General features: G+C 41.1%; 1 protein-coding gene across 1 annotated transcript in view; it reads right to left on the reverse strand.

Annotated features, from left to right (window-relative positions):
- Nucleotides 1–16,277, reverse strand: part of ltbp3 (latent transforming growth factor beta binding protein 3) — a 68,830-nt gene that overhangs the window by 9,636 nt on the left and 42,917 nt on the right. Inside the window, exons 2-18 of the mRNA XM_037687694.1 lie at nucleotides 14,878–14,964; nucleotides 14,605–14,721; nucleotides 14,362–14,517; nucleotides 12,218–12,313; nucleotides 12,115–12,128; nucleotides 11,983–12,040; nucleotides 11,725–11,799; nucleotides 9,305–9,433; nucleotides 7,859–7,990; nucleotides 7,655–7,783; nucleotides 7,422–7,541; nucleotides 4,458–4,580; nucleotides 4,240–4,362; nucleotides 1,987–2,106; nucleotides 1,659–1,787; nucleotides 1,232–1,402; nucleotides 395–475 (exon numbers count right to left, since the gene is read on the reverse strand). Coding sequence (XP_037543622.1) covers nucleotides 395–475; nucleotides 1,232–1,402; nucleotides 1,659–1,787; nucleotides 1,987–2,106; nucleotides 4,240–4,362; nucleotides 4,458–4,580; nucleotides 7,422–7,541; nucleotides 7,655–7,783; nucleotides 7,859–7,990; nucleotides 9,305–9,433; nucleotides 11,725–11,799; nucleotides 11,983–12,040; nucleotides 12,115–12,128; nucleotides 12,218–12,313; nucleotides 14,362–14,517; nucleotides 14,605–14,721; nucleotides 14,878–14,964 — 1,860 coding nt within the window. The remainder of the gene's footprint in view (nucleotides 1–394; nucleotides 476–1,231; nucleotides 1,403–1,658; nucleotides 1,788–1,986; nucleotides 2,107–4,239; nucleotides 4,363–4,457; nucleotides 4,581–7,421; nucleotides 7,542–7,654; nucleotides 7,784–7,858; nucleotides 7,991–9,304; nucleotides 9,434–11,724; nucleotides 11,800–11,982; nucleotides 12,041–12,114; nucleotides 12,129–12,217; nucleotides 12,314–14,361; nucleotides 14,518–14,604; nucleotides 14,722–14,877; nucleotides 14,965–16,277) is intronic.

Genomic DNA, 16,277 nt, shown 5'->3' on the forward strand with positions numbered 1-16,277 from the left:
AAAAAAAAAAAAAAAAAAAAAAAAAAAATATATATATATATATAAACTCAGAGACCTGGATCCTAATGATGAAGACATTGGTTTTAGATTGATCAATGTTTTTTTTTTTTTTTAAATAAAGATATATATTTATATTTGTAATTCCTAATTGCTTAAAAAATAATGCTTATTTTTACATTTATGAGGGTCTACCAATCCTAAATATCTAGGGGGAAATAAAAATGCAGACCAAGCAAAATATTTGGGCTCAACAATATATAATTGTCTGGTTAAGGAGGGCCAGTGGGGTGGGGGTGGGGGTGGGAACCAATATTTTAGGGGTGTGCAGTACCCCCTCCCCCCCGACCATCCTTGGTGGTGCCCCTGATTGAAAGTGAAGTTATATAATATTTACCATGATACGCAGGCAGGCTGTACTGGATTTGTTCCTCACTGTAGAAGCCTTGACCGTGTGGACAAAGGAAGTGGAACTCAGCTGTGTTAAGAGGGGAAAAAGTAAATAAAACAATATCCTGATGCATGCTCAATAATCCAGGTAGAAAAATCTAAAAAAGTTAAATCTGGTCCTCTGGACATTCAAAAAAACAAAACAAAGCAAAACAACAAAAAAATGTAGAAACGTTTCGTCTCTCATCCGAGAGACTTCCTCAGTCTGAGGAGCTGTATTCAGCTCAGTCTTCTAAAATAGTGACCGCTGGCCTGGAGATGAGTGTAGACGGTCACTCTTTCAGGGATGAAGATGTTCACATCCTGGACAGAGAGGAACGATGGTTTGAGAGAGGAGTAAAGGAGACCATCTTTGTGAAAAGAAATCGTCCATCGTTAAACAGGGGTGGAGGCCTCCGGGTTCAACTGTCCCCCTCTTACAATGCTGTGATTGCTAGTATCACTCAGCCCTCTGTGAACAGTAAACAGCCATCAGTGTGCTAATGATCCATTGTTAGGCTGATGGTCCTTCTTGAGCATGTGATCAGCTGGTTTTGGTTGTCAGCAGCAAAACTGGTTGATCCACCCTGAGAAGGTGCTATTTAAGAGACTGAGCTGAATACAGCTCCTCAGACTGAGGAAGTCTCTCGGATGAGAGACGAAACGTTTCTACATTTTTTTGTTGTTTTGCTTTGTTTTGTTTTTTTGAATGTCCAGAGGATCAGATTTAACTTTTTTAGATAAATAAAACAATGTGTAAAAAAAAAAAAAAAAACATAATTTTTTTTTATGCAAATAAAAGTACCCGAGTGGGAGACAGGGCAGGGGTGGATCTCACAGTGATCTCCCCATCCCATTCCAATGGAGCAGCAACACTCCTGTTTGGTGACGTTAATAGCCAGAACGCTGTCGCAGAACACCGTATCATCGAGGTTCAGGTAGCACTCCTTCTTCTCATCTGTCAACACTTGAACGGCTGCAAAATGATGCGAGAAAGAGCCAGAAAACTGAGGCTGAGGTGTGTACATCTCATCACTCTTTAAGACTTTAATCGCTCTTGTTTTTTAATGCTAATGCTTCAAAGTGTTTGGGGGCAGGTACAGGATGTGACAATATTTGACTTATATGGTTCGGATATGGTTTCAAGTTTTGGAGCATGCAGGAATTTGATGTTTGGCACTCAGAGGAATGGGATTCTAACATATGAGCAAAATAAATCAGAGCAGGCTTACCCTCACAGCTGTGTCTGTCCTCTGAGAGGACATAACCGTGATTGCAGACGCATACGTACGAGCCAAGTCTGTTCTCACATGAGCCATAGGGCTGGCAGAGATTCCTGTCTACAGCACATTCGTCAATGTCTGAAATGAAAATCATGCAGCTCTAAGGATTTGTTGCAGTCCAAAGTGTTGCAGCTTTACCACAAACCACAAGAAATTAAATTAATAAATAACACTCTGTTTTCAATTTTTACTTTAACTTAGACTACCATTCGCCTTTACATAGGTGAAGAAAAACTAGAAAGTTACTTGTGCTGTATTGGCAAATGAAGAGACTGACCTTGACATTCCCTGCCTCCAATCAGGGTGTATCCCTTCTGGCACTCACAGTGGTATGAGCCCATGCTGTTGATGCAGCGGCCCCGGAGGCAGCTGGATGTCCGCTCACACTCATTAATATCTGGAGGGACGACAACATTCAAATGTGAAACTTGTGATGGTGAAACTGAATCTTCTTCTAAAAGCATCGACTTATCTGCAATCAGCCGGGTTGAATTTCAACCCGTGTCTGGAGTGTTGATTTATACCAGTGCTTCTCAATTATTTTCTGTTATACCCCCCTAGGAAGACGTAAACATTTCGTGCCCCCCCAACTCTCCGCCGCAACTATAAATAGTATAATTTGTCTATAAAATTGTTATAAGCACACCTCTGCATAACAATGTGTCCTTATTAACATTAAGTTAAAAATGAAGAATAACTTTTTAAACTTTTTAGTCTATAAGAGAAAGTAATTAAAGTGCATCAATTTGCCTGAAAAAAAAATTAAATCCTTATTTAAACTGTAAACATTTTTGGCCATTTGATACTGAAAAATAAAAAATATATATAATCAGTAAATAATAATAAATCCAAATTGATCAGCAACATTTTAACTCATGAGTGTTATATAAAACACTTTGACCTAAAAATAAAAAAAATGAATAAAACAATTTGTAATATTATTATTATTTTTTTAAAATCAAAACGAGGAAGTCAGGATCAATGAGCACACTCATCGATAAAACTAAAACATTTTGTCAACGCGAAAGAGGAAAGAAGGGGCAGGTGTCGCTCTCGCTTGAGTTTACTCTTTGTTGCATGCGAGCTGCGAGTGACGTCCAGAGCGCATGGACATAAAAACAGAGGAGGTTTCTGAGTTTATGTTTCAGAAGCAGAGGGGAGCGAGTCGAGCGACACGGTTCATGCATGGCTCCCAAAACGACAAGGCAGCCATATTTGTTCATAACTTTAGAGTACGTCTGAGAGATACGAGCAAACAGCTGCTGGAACGCACGAGACAAAATGAGAATGGTAAAAAAAATAAAAAAAATAAAACTACTCCCTGTGGCCAAAAAAAAGCATGTTCTCCAGGTCACAAGCACCCCCCCTGGCATTGCCCCGGGCCCCCCCAGGGGGGCGCATCCCACTATTTGAGAAGGACTGATTTATCCAAATAGTAAAGTGTTCCTAACATCTTCTCATTTTAAACCATCACAGACCCAGGTACAACCTACCTCAGACAATTTTACAGATACTGAGCTAAAAAAATTGGGGTGGTAGTCGTCAAGAATCACACCCAACATAAACACTGACTGCTAACGGATCATGTGAGTTCTTTGTGTAAAAACTGGCATGCTAGGCAGAGGGACATGTGTATTTTTTCCCAGAAATTCTACTTTTCCATTTGTTCCACTTCATTTTCTGTATCAGGGCCGAGTTGAGGTGTGTTCACATCATCTGAAATGCGCACATTTTCACTCAGATTTGTGTGCCAGAAAAGACATGCACAAAGTTTTTGTTTGTTTGTATTGTTTATACATCAGTCCATAAAGTGTGAAAAATTATTGTTGGTCTCAAAATCATTTAATTATCAGTTACTGAAATAAATTAGCCATACACCGATGTCCCCCGTCACTGAGGGATTTGAATAGTGAATGTGGTTTTGAAGATGAGTGTTTTTCTGGACTCAAATTGAACAGTGAGTGCAAATAAACCTTAATGTTTTTGGTGCAAGATATTCTAGTGGAGAGGATTTACAATGTGGAGAAGAACAGAGGGAGGGTTTTTTTCCGTGTCCGAGGCAGCGCAGAGTGTCGGAGCCTGGGAAGCGGAGGGAGCAATTTTATCCACTGCCAGGTACAATGGTGGAGCCAGGGGGTGGCCAATGGTGGCCTTGGTCACCATAGATTAATCTTTGACCATCCAAATCTAGTTTCTTCAAATGCTAGGGGTGACTGGTCTACACACACACACACACACACACAAATATATTTATAAATAAGGTGGCCATCTTGGATTTTGACTTGGCAACCCAGTTTTCAAAAGGGACATTTCTTAAACCTAGATGCAACCACACACCAAAGTGGAAGTCGATACCGCACCTATTTTTTTAATTGTCCAGCTCACAAGGCAGATGGATGGACAAGGGGTGAGCATTTCCCATTTGGCTTTGCGACAGGGAGCAAAATATATACATTTTACATCAGATAACATTTACAGGCTGTTTGCCATTGACACTATAGAAACAGATGGGTTCTGAAGTGAGTTGTACCTTCACAGTGGCTACCCTCCTGCGTGCGCTGATATCCTGGGTAACAATGGCACTTAAAGGAGCCTTCTGTGTTGATGCAGTGACCGTAAGCACACAGCCGAACATCTGCACACTCGTCAATGTCTGTTTCAAAACAACCATTAAAAAAACAGATTTATTAAAGAAAAAGCCTTATATATATATGAGGTTAATGTGATTGATATGTGAACATTACTTACCGCCACAATTCTTGCTGTCTGCTGAATGGAGGAAGCCCTCGTTGCAGAGGCATCGGTAAGTTCCGGGTAGGTTCTCGCAGCGGCCGTTAGGACAGATGTTGGGCTTCAGACACTCATTAATGTCTGGTGATATATGAAGAAGAGGTTGGTTGTGTTCAGATACAACACTACCTTTGACCTTCCATATTTATATATTTACATATTTGAATGACCTTAGTTTAAAGAAACAGAAGTGGTTCCTCTGAACACTTTTTATAAACCTTCACATCAATATCAGTTTCGCATTAAAAGGTTATTCTAGAAGAAATGTTATGATATTCCCTTTGGAAGTGCCCCGGGCTGCACAGGAAGTGGTACAGCCAGCTGCTGCTACTATCTACTCTTGCAGATAACCAGAACATTTTGCATTATCGAGTATTGCAAAGCTGTCAGCAATGAAACGTTAGAAAATGTATTGTTTGCATGAATCTTTAAATTTTAGAGATTTATTTTTTAGGATGGCAGCAATACAATTTTCTCAGTTACACTTAGACTAGCCATTAGCTCATTAATATGGTCGTTCATCAATTCATGTGGATTAAATTTTTTTTAATTTTGACTCCTTCTTGAAAAGCCACCTTATTGTGGTGGAGGAGTTTGTGTGCCTGAATAATTCTAGGAGCTATGATGTCGGGGGAAATTGTAATTGCCCCTGTTAGGGTCTCCCAAGACAGATTGGTCCCTGGTGACAGGCCAGACAAAGAGTGATTCCAAAACTAATATGGTCAGAAAACAATAAGGGGCTCATTGTGCTTTGCCCAGATGTGGGCTACCGGGACTCCACCCTGAAGCCAGGCCTGGGGGAGGGGTTCTTTGGCGAGCCCATAGTGACCAGTTCTTTACCGATGGGGCATGGTTGGGCTCACCCCAAACAAGCAACATGGGTTTTTCCTTCCTGTGGGCCCACCACAAGGAAGGGGTCATACAAGTCGGGTGCATGACTCCAAGGGCAGTGGCTGAAGGCAGTGGCTGAAGGTAGGTACCTTGGCGCTCTGGCCCTGGCTTACCAAAACTGGTTCTTGGGACATGGAACGCGACCTCTCTGGTGGGGAAGGAGTCTGAGCTTGTGCGTGAGGTCGAGCGGTACGGACTAGATATAGTTGGGCTCACCTTGAAGCACAGAATGGGCTCCAGAACCAATTTCCTTGATAGGGGCTGGACCTTATTCCACTCTGGAGTTTCCCATGGTGAGAGGCACCAAACTGATGGGGGTCTACTTTTAGCCCCCTGACTTGGTGCTTGTGTCTTGGAGTTTTCCCTGGTATATGAGAGGTAGTTTCCCTGAGCTTTCGGGTGGGGGATGGGCTCTGACGTTTGTTTGTGCCTATGTGCCAAATGGCAGTTCAGAGTATCTTGCCTTCTTGGAGTCCTTGGCAGGGGTGCTGGAAGGTGCTCTAGCTGGGGACTCCTTTATTCTGCTGGGGGACGTCAATGCCCACGTGAGTAATGACAATGTGACCTGGAGGGGCATGACTGGGAGGAACAGCCTCTCTGATCTGAATCTGAGCTGTGTTCTGTTGTTGGACTTATGTGCTAGTCAATGTTTGTCCATCACAAACACCATGTTCGAACATAAGGGTGTCCATAAGTGCACTTGGCACCAGGATGCCCTGGGCCATAGATTGATGATTGACTTTGTAGTTGTGTCATCAGATTTGTGGCCATTTGTTTTGGACACTCGGGCAAAGAGAGGATCTGAACTGTCAACTGATCACCGCCTGGTAGTGAGTTGGATTAGATGGTGAAGGAAGATGCCGGACAGACCCGGTAGATCCAAACATGTAGTGAGATTTTGCTGGGAATGCCAGGCAGAAGAACCTGTCAGAAAGATCTTCAACTCATACCTCTAGAAGAGTTTTAACTGCATCCCAGCTGAGGCGGTGGACATTGAGTCTGAGTGGGTCATGTTTCGGCCTCAATTGTTAAGTTGGCTGCCTTGAGCTGTGGCCTCAAGGTTGTTGGTGTTTCTCGCGGTGGCCATCCTAGAGCTTGGTGGTGGACACCACGGGTTAGGGAGGCTGTCAAGCTGAAGAAGAAGACCTATTGGGCCTTGTTGGCTGGAGGTGTTTCAGAGGCACCTGAGGAGTACCATAAGGCCGAGCAGTCCGCAGCCTTAGCTGTTGCTTCCCCTGGGTACAATTTATAATACAATGATCGATTGATTGTTTTCGCCTTTTCAAGTTTTTGCAGGTAATCTGTGACTCTTTTTATAGGTGCTAGTTGGCTCCCTCTTCAGAGTCTTGTAGGTGTTGCTGTTGCTCAGTAGTGTAGTTATTTTTTCCTGGTAATCAGAAGTGTTGAGGACCACCGTGCATCTTCCTTTATCAGCTGGTAAAATGGTGATGTTTTGGTCCTGGCTGAGTGATGTTACAGCTTTCCTTTCCTGTGGTGTGATATTTGAAGGAGGCAGTTTGGCACAGGAGAGGGTTGCTGATATTTTCATTCTGAGTTGTTCAACCTCTGCTTCCGTCAAGTTGTTATTCCTAATCGCAGATTCAGTGGCCGTGATTAGTTCCACAACAGGTATTTCTTGTGGGGAGATGGCAAAGTTTAGTCCTTTTGCCACCACATCTTTGTCATTTTACTGTATTTGATGTTCTGTGATTGATGTTATGGCTTTTATTAATAGTTTTGTACAGCTCCTTAGCCCTATTTGGTTATTTTGAAATGCTTCATAAGTAAAATAATAATAAAGCCAAATTAAACTGGAGAATTAAACTTTATTTATCTGAACTGAGGTCATTTAAAGGGCTATTTACAAAAGGTAAGATGTTATTTGCTCATAACCTTTTCACTCCTTTTGCCCTCATAACCTTTTGCCCTCCTGAAAAAAATTTAACTTACACTTAAAACAAAACACAAAAAGACATTTGAACAACGAGTTAATAGATGATCAATTTAGCCAATCAATGGGGGTCTTCTCACCATAGCAGGTGCCAGCATGGGCCTCATAACCAGGTAAACAAGGCACACACTCATAAGAGCCTGGCGTGTTCTCACACTGCTCATTAGGACAAGAATCTGGACTCAAACACTCATTAATATCTGAAACAAATGTGTAAAAGTTGTGTTAAAAAACAGACAGGACACAGATGGAAGATTATAGTGACAAGTAATAATAATTAACTGGAATTTCTTTAATGACACTCTTTTTTTACCTTCACAGGCTGGATACCGGTGTGACTTGGCCCTGAAGCCGCTGTGACATTCACATTTATAGGAACCAAGCAAGTTCACACAGCGACCTCCAACACCGCAGATGTCCTGTTTAAGGCATTCGTTCACATCTGCAAAACAAGAAGGTTAGAGTTGGCTTGATATTCAAGGATTACCACATCTAGCAGTCTGCTTGCTTGCTGTACCTGTGCACTTAAGTCTTCCATGCAGCACCAGGTGTTTATAACCTGGCCGACAGTGGCATTTGTACGTCCCTTCTGTGTTGACACAACGGCCTCTACCGTGGCCGCAAGGCTCCGATTCACACTCGTTATCGTCTGGGCAGCAGGAGTGAGTGTTGGTGAGAAAAGGAACATGATGGAAACAAATGTTGCTGGATATTACATAAAAGCAGTAAAAAGCTATACAGAGACCAAAATTCATACTCTTTAAAGTATCTGTGGCATGCATTTCCCACAAATACAAAAAGTGGAAATAAACATCTTAAAATTAAAGAAATTTGACATAATACACAAGATTTTACCCATTTTGTCACATAACAGGCATATTTTATTTTGAACTTTGTGTGGCTAAAGTGAAACAGGAAGTGACATCAAAAGGGAACTCTAAAAACAGGAACTTCCTGGTCTTTGTTCATTCAAACATTATCTGAACTTTGACCCTTCTTCTCTCTGATAGACTCAAAAATATGTAAAGAAACATCACACTCTTCTCTAGTGTCTGTGTTTTTAGACATTGTTACAATGCTCTGTTAACACGCAGGCGTTTCCCTGTGACATCACTTCCTGTTACTGTGCATGAGAATATCTCAACAACTGACTGTCTAATGGTGTGAGATTTCTTTTTGCAATACTTTATTAATGTTGTCTTTTCAAAAATGCATTCATGTTGGTTCGGAAAATTTGATGTCACAGACACTTTAAGATACTTTTAATTATAGTTACTTCTCAGCAACATTTGAACAAAGTGCCTCAGTGAGAGGTGGTTTTCAGTCTACTTTTAAATTATCTTAAGGCTCAAGTCACGTGTTTGACCTGAAAAAAAGCCAAAGATTAAATTTACAATGCACAACATATGTGACCCATCACATCTAATCAGGGATTAAGTCATATTTGGTCAAACGTGAGCAGTTGAGCAGCCTATAATTCATGTATTTTTGGACAGTGGGAGGAAACCCGAGTAAACTATGTGTGCAAACTCCACACAGAAAGACCCAAGGTCCAAACCAGTTATCGAACACAGGACCTTCTCGCTGTGAGGCAACAGCGATAACCACTGAGCTGTCGTGCTGCCTGAAAATTGAGTTATAGCATTTTTTTGTGTTTGCAATGGTTGATTAGCTGTGGCGGCCATCTTGAATCAAGCTGACGCCAAAAGATAATCAGTTGTCGAGGTACATCTAAAAGTTATTTTCTGAGAGTTTCATTGAAGTTCATGCAGTGGTTCACAAGATATTTTGCTAACACACAAATAGACACACAAACAGGCAATTCCATTACTACCTAAACTTTCACAGCGGCAAGCAAGTAAACTAATTTCCTGTAACCAAAATCACCTGTTTTTCCCAAGAACAGTCACTCCAAATAATGCAAATGAGAAGTTTGTCTTGTTTCTCAGATGCTCTCTCTTACCCTCACAGATGTTCTTCTGCGGGTTGAGACGGTAGCCGGGGAAACAGTGACAGATGTGGCCGTTTGCGCTGTTCTCACACTCTCCACGACCGCAAATACTTCTGCTTTGCCCACACTCATCTGTCTCCTCTTCGAAGAGGGAACAAATAAAGAACAGTGTCATATAATGCACACCTATGCATGCATATATGTATATACAGTATATGTATATCTGTGTGTATTTACACACATACTGTATGTATGTAAATACAGTATACATGTTTGTATGTATATATGTGTATGTATGTATGTGTGTACATAATATGAATGTCTGTCGGTACATTAAAACCACTTGGTAACCTGCATATTAACTCAGGTTAAACTGACCCTTTGACACTCGCCTGAGTACTTTAGCTGATAACGGAAACACTTCGCATGGTAACAACACTAGTCTACAGTGGCAGTTTTATCCAGTTACAGTATAAATACCACAAAAATGATTAAAGAATGTCTCACAAAACATTATAACGGCCTCCATATTTCTCAAAGTCTAATCCGATGAAGTTATTGTGACAAACAAACCACAATGCCAGTCCTCAGAGGGCCAAATACTGTCTGCATTGATATCTTTATTTTGTTAAATCATTGGGAGAAACGGACATCGTCCCAAAAATATTTTACCGTATTTTCCGGACTTTACGTCACACTTTATTTCATAGTTTGGCCAGTCCTGCGACGTATAGTCCGAAGCGACTTATATTTGTTTTTTTTCCCTATTCATGATGCAATTTTGACTAACGCATTAAAATATTCATTCATACTGACATGAACCTAAAAGTAAACATTACCATTTGCAGCTGTGAGAGGGCCCTCTAGGGCCTAGAGTCAAGGCTTTTTACAACTATAGAGAAGCGACACCGAGGATGAAGAATTTAATGGATTCAGTGATGTGGAATGAGATTGGTGAATTTACCGGTAACTTGGACGTTTCAGCACAAAAAAAGAAACTGTCCAGATGACCTGACTGAAAATTGTTGGATTGTATACCTGGATTATTGAGCATGGACTTTTTTGATTTTGAACCAGTATGACATGACTGTCGACGAGGAAGAGGGCCGGCATCAGAGGAGGGGCGTGCCAAAGACGCCATCTTAGCACCAACATAACTGGTTTGTTCCACTTTGGAGTAAGCTGTTTGGGGGAATAATCAGTTTTGTTGTGTGTTTCCTTGACTGATGAAGCCTTCTGGATGGAAGGTGAAACGTTTCAGCAAAAAAAAAGGAAACTTTCCAGATGACCTGACTGAAAATTGTTGGATTGTATACCTGGATTATTGAGCATGGACTTTTTTGGTTTTACCGGTAACTTGCTTGTCAGACTTGTTGGCTTGTTATGTTAATTAAGTCTGTTCAGGATCCCAGGTATGTTCTGTGTGTTATTGCTACTTCAGATTAAATGCCTGTTCTTGCACTTTGTGAAATACACTAATAAATAAATGCAACTTAAACTCTGAAGTGACTCATAAATGTTTTTTTCCTCTTCATGAGGCATTTTTTGACCGATGCGACCTATACTCCGGAGCGACGTATAATCCGGAAAATACGGTAATTGATGTACAGTAAAGATCTTGGTAATCTGATTGGGAAAAACAAACAAAAACATGTGTTTTTATGTAGAAAACAATTTCTAGCACAAGTTCTGATCACACCAGTTTGCAGGAAAAGCCCTGGTTAAGTAGACTTACTTAATATTTTATTTTATTTTAATGTTTTGGCTGATCATTGTGTTTATATACAGCTATAATCTATCTACGTTTGCCTTGTTCACACTGCTGTAGCTTTTTTAAACACCTATGATTGTTTTTAAAAGTGTCAGAAAAGAGACATCGCTAAGGGAAAAACTTTAGTATTTTAAGAACCATAAAAAAAATCCCTCAAGAAAGATCAGAGACAGAGTGCAGCAGAAAACACAATGATTTTTATCACGCTTGCATTCGTTTCAAATCATCACTGATTTCTTTTGTGAGTATGGTGTTCCTTTTTATGGAATCAAAATGTTTATCACGTAATTTATTATTAAATAACAGGGTAAAAAATACTGTTTCATAAAGAAGAACGAGAGTGAGCAAAGCCTCACAGCTGATTGTTGCTTCATAGAACATGTGGCGCCTGAAGGCATCATAAGAAGCATGCAAAACACTCAACTCAGAGTTCAAATGTACTTATGTCTATAGATTTCTATCCTTATGGGTTGTTTTTTGTGTTGAAAGTTTGAGGTAATAATCCATCATAAATCATTGTTAATTACTGCATGGAGAAACACATCTGTTAGAACAGCACCTGAATGTGGAGACCAGGATTTTCCCCATTTTTTTAGTGAAACGTGACGTAGTTTTCATAAATCGGACTCATCAGAAAGTGAACAGTTTGTGTGAAACTCACGGCTGTATGTCTCTGTTTCGAAGGGGTCATTGTCCGGGTGGATTCGGACCAGTGGAGGAGGTGTGGGTTTAACAACTGTGGATCCAGCAGAGGAGACATGAGGAGGACGAACGTTACGAGGAGGAACTGTGACACGAGTTTTAGTCGCAACATTTCTGTGCACTCTACTGTCGGTTTGCATCAAGAAAGCCTCGTCGTCACTTTTAGCATTTTCATCTTCTTTAGGGTGTGCGTGAATGTGAAAGGAGGCGTGTTTACCGGGTACACGTGGACTGACAGAGACCTGCTGCGCTGTGGTCGGGTCTGGAGGCTTCTCCTGAAATAAAACTGAAAATAAATCTCACACCAGCCAAGAAAAATTTAAAAGAACAAAGAGATCTAATGTCTTACCGTCACCAGAGGGGCTGAAAAATACAATGACAGAAGAAAATTTAAACTGTGAGCTCACCTGAGATTTGCCGGAGTAAGAAAAATTTGAGGTTCAAGCACTCACGGTTTGGAGGAAAGATGATGGGAGGCAAGGCGACAGTTTCTGTTATACTTTGGAGGAAGTATCCTTTCCCTGCAGGGCAGATCTGACTGAAGGCCACTGAAAACCACACCAGAGGAAAATAAATTGGTTTATAATGGTATTTTATGTCACTTGTTATAAGAATAAATCCAGTTAAACAAAACAAACAAAAAAAACTACTTCCTGGAATCTAAAAGGAATTTTAGACTCGTCTTTGTAGCAACAATTGCTAATTTGTGATCAAAAATGTCTAGAATCTATTTCAATGCTGACTCTATTTTAAATAACACGCTGAAAGATATTTAAAGCCGATCCCCGTGTTTAGAGTGAAGTAAAAACACCAAGAAGATAAAATATGATTAAAACAAGACCACGTCCCCCGCTTGGACTTGTGGGGTGACAAACTGTGACGTTGAGAGCAGAGTTGAGAAAAGCTGCACCAAATCAAAGCATATCACTAATGAAACAAGCAGTGCCCTGATGTCACTGAAGGGTTTGAATGGTGAATGTTCGTAGTTTTGGAGATGAGTGTTTTTCTGGACCAGAATTGAACAGGGAATGAAAGTAAACCTTAATGCTTTTGGTGCAAGATATTCAAGTAGGGAGGAGTTACACTGTGGAGAGAGGGAGGATTTCCTTTTATTTGTCTGAGGAGATACAGAGTCCTGGTGGAAGGGGCAGTTTTATCCACCACCAGGTGCAATGATGGAGCCAGGGGGTGGCCAATGGTGGCCTTAGCCACTAAAGATTACTCTTCGGCCACCCCAATCATTTGAGGAAACTTTGCTTTTAACCAATATACAAACTAGAACGCATAGTTTCCTCAAATGATTGTGGTGGCTGTTTACACATATGGTGATGGCCATCTTGGATTTTGACATCATCACCCAAATGTCACTAGTGACTTTTTCTACACCTAGATGCAACCACACACCACTGTGGAAGTCAGCATGTTGCTTATTTTCCTAGTTATCCAGCTCACAAGATGGACGATTGGAGAGTATTTCCAAGTCCCTTCTTCGCTCCCCCATCGTGGACAATAAAATCAATACAATATATAAGATTAGAGCTGTCATTTCTAACCCGAACCCGGAGCCCGGATTCGGACCGAGCCGGGCCATAATAATGTGCTTAGGTCAGTTTTGGGCTTTTGATTGCGCCAGCAGACGCGTGCGATTGATGATCCAATTATATGGCAACGTGGCTTGCCATACAATCACCAGCCACACGCTGCCATTTGACCGCACGCTGACCAGCCTTGAAAGAAGTAAAAAGTTCAGTTAAGTTTCATCCTTTGGGCAATCCATCGCCCAAATGGACGATCATTCAGCTGCTGCCCTCAGCGGACGCGCGTGGCCGACGAAACGAACAGGTGAGATCACAAAATATCTGACATGTCAGAGCAGGGTCCAGTGCAGGCAGAAGCAGGGGAAGCATTTAATGAGCTTTGATGGCTCCTCAGCTCCGATCTTCTGCCCCCTTCACTCAGCCGCGCACGTCCATCGACCATTAATAACTAGCAGTCAAAGTTTAATTAAAAATGTTTTTTGTTTTATTTTCGGGTTAAGACTTGTAATTACTGTTAATTTGTTCGATCGGGTGGGGTTCAGAAATGATGGCTACGAGCTGGGGCCGGGTCGGGACAGATTTTTTGGACCCGAATGCAACTCTATATAAGACCTATAGAAATGTCATGGGTATTTACCTTTTCTCATAGTTTTAGAGGACAAACTTATCACCATGGTAACAAGATTTTTATCAAGTGAATCAGATCAAAGTGTGGCTGCAAGCACTGTTTTCACTCACTGCTGAATATTTTCACATTTTTCTCATGATATTCAATAGGGAAGAAAAAAATGGAGACAAACTGACATCACTAAATTGACTGGATCAAAAATCAATCAATCAATCAATCCAGAAGTGCATAAATATTTCAGAAAATGGAGCAAACCCATTGAAACACCTCGGACTTACAACCTCTGTTCAAGCTGCACAATTCAAGGTATATTCACTAAAAGTCAGTAAATGTGTGATTTTAATATAAAAGATCCATCTCACTGTGAACATATTTGCATACATGCAGGTAGATGTCTGATCTGAGGCACGGTTCATTAAGAGGGACTCACCTGTGCCCACCTGAGGACACTTTTCACATTTACTGCCCCAGGCTTTGCCCACCGTGCAGCAGCACATCTCCCTGGTGATCTGGTTCTGCAGAGGGTGCTCGCAGCCCCTGGACTCTGACGCGATCCGGAAGCACTGGGCCAGCTCGGGCGCAGACTCTAACAGAGGACGCAACCAGGCAGGTTTCATTTATGATGGCAATGTGAAGCAAAACTCTTCGTTTGGGAGTAAAACCTCTCGCTCACCAACACATCGATTTCTCTCCAAGAAAAACCCGGACTTGCAGGAACATTTGAAACTACCCAGAGTGTTGAGGCATTCTCCGTTCTGACAGACGCCCTGCAGGGAGCACTCGTTGATGTCTTCGGGGTCGGGAGGAAAGATGTGACAAATGAAGACTTTACACCACTGATAAATAGTTTGATGAAGATCTGATATAGCACATTTAAATCAAGAAAATGCTGATTTTTAAAGCTAAAAAAAATAAATAAAGCAAGTTGAAACGTGAGCCAGGTTACCTTGACAGTGAGTTCTGTTAAATCTTTTATAGCCTTGTGGACAGGTCGAACCGTAATCCTCCACAATGGTCTGTTTGACTGATGGATCTGAAGCAGAGCAGAGACAGAGAAAATAAAGACGACTGCAAATGGATCGTCCAAAACAAAATACAACACAAAAGTTGAATCCACGTTTGTATAATGGTTATTTAAGCCCTCGGGCTTAAAGGTAACAAGAGTACAGTAGTCCCTCGTTTATCGCGAGGATCCGTACCCTGAAGACCCGCGATAAGTGAAAAACCGCAAATTAGGAATAGTAGTACAAGTAGTAGTTTATTTTAGTATTTATTTAAATACGTATACCTGTATATATTAAGGCATTTTAAACCCATCCCACACTCTTGCAATATTCTAAACAATGTTTGTAAACTCTAAACTCTCTAAAAGAGCACAGAATGTCATGATTTCAGCTCCCTGCCTCTTCTGCTCTTTGCCACCTGCAAGCGCTCTTGGCCACGCCCACTTCTCCGCTCTGCACGCTGAGCATATGATCAACTGTTTAACGGCAGCAAGAAGTTTATCCTGCAGCAGTAAGGGCTGCACAAAGCTGCAGGAGGTGCTAAATAATTTAAAATAATTTATTTTAAATAAAAATTTCATACCGATCGTGCGGCTCATCCATCAATAAGCCAATTGTGTGTCATGTCTACTCTTATTTTGAAAAACCGCGATAGAGCGAATCCCCGATAAACCAATCGTGAAGTAGCGAGGGACTACTGTACTGCACACAGCACATTAGACGCTCGTCAACAAACTGTTGTACAGCAACATGTAGCAGTTGATACATGGCTCGGACAAACAAATACAAGGTATAACCTTTGACCTTAATTTGTGGTCTTGGCCTTGGAGCTACGGTGATGAAAAGTGGAGGTGACATGCCGTGCAGTGTTGGAACTAATTTGTATTTTTTGGGTTAAATTTTCTTGAGCGGATCAGAAGTTATGGAATGGAAAGCAAAGACCTGGTTTTAACTTTGACCTTAATTTGTGACCTTGACCTTAAATCCGAGATGGTGAACAGTGCACACTACACTCCATCTGTTAATGATGCATGTGTGTTTGAAGTTCTATTAAATTATCTTGAGCAGATCAGACGTTATCGGTGGGACAAGTGAAAGTTTTCAGATGGAGAATATCCCATTACGTCTGCCTTCAACAGGCGTTCGTTGAACTTTCCTGATTTTTTTTACGAATATAGAGAAACAACTTTCATCACATTTTTATCAGTAAATTAACCCAAAACTGACAAAGCATTGAAGGAATGTCTGTCCTGAAGTCGTAGCAGTAATATTGTTTTTGATCTGAACAAATCATTAAAACCAAAAAAGTCCATGCTCAATAATCCAGGTATACAATACAACA

The sequence above is a fragment of the Nematolebias whitei genome, chromosome 14 (assembly GCF_014905685.2).
Source record: "Nematolebias whitei isolate Nwh7 chromosome 14, NemWhi1, whole genome shotgun sequence".
NCBI lineage: Eukaryota > Metazoa > Chordata > Actinopteri > Cyprinodontiformes > Rivulidae > Nematolebias > Nematolebias whitei.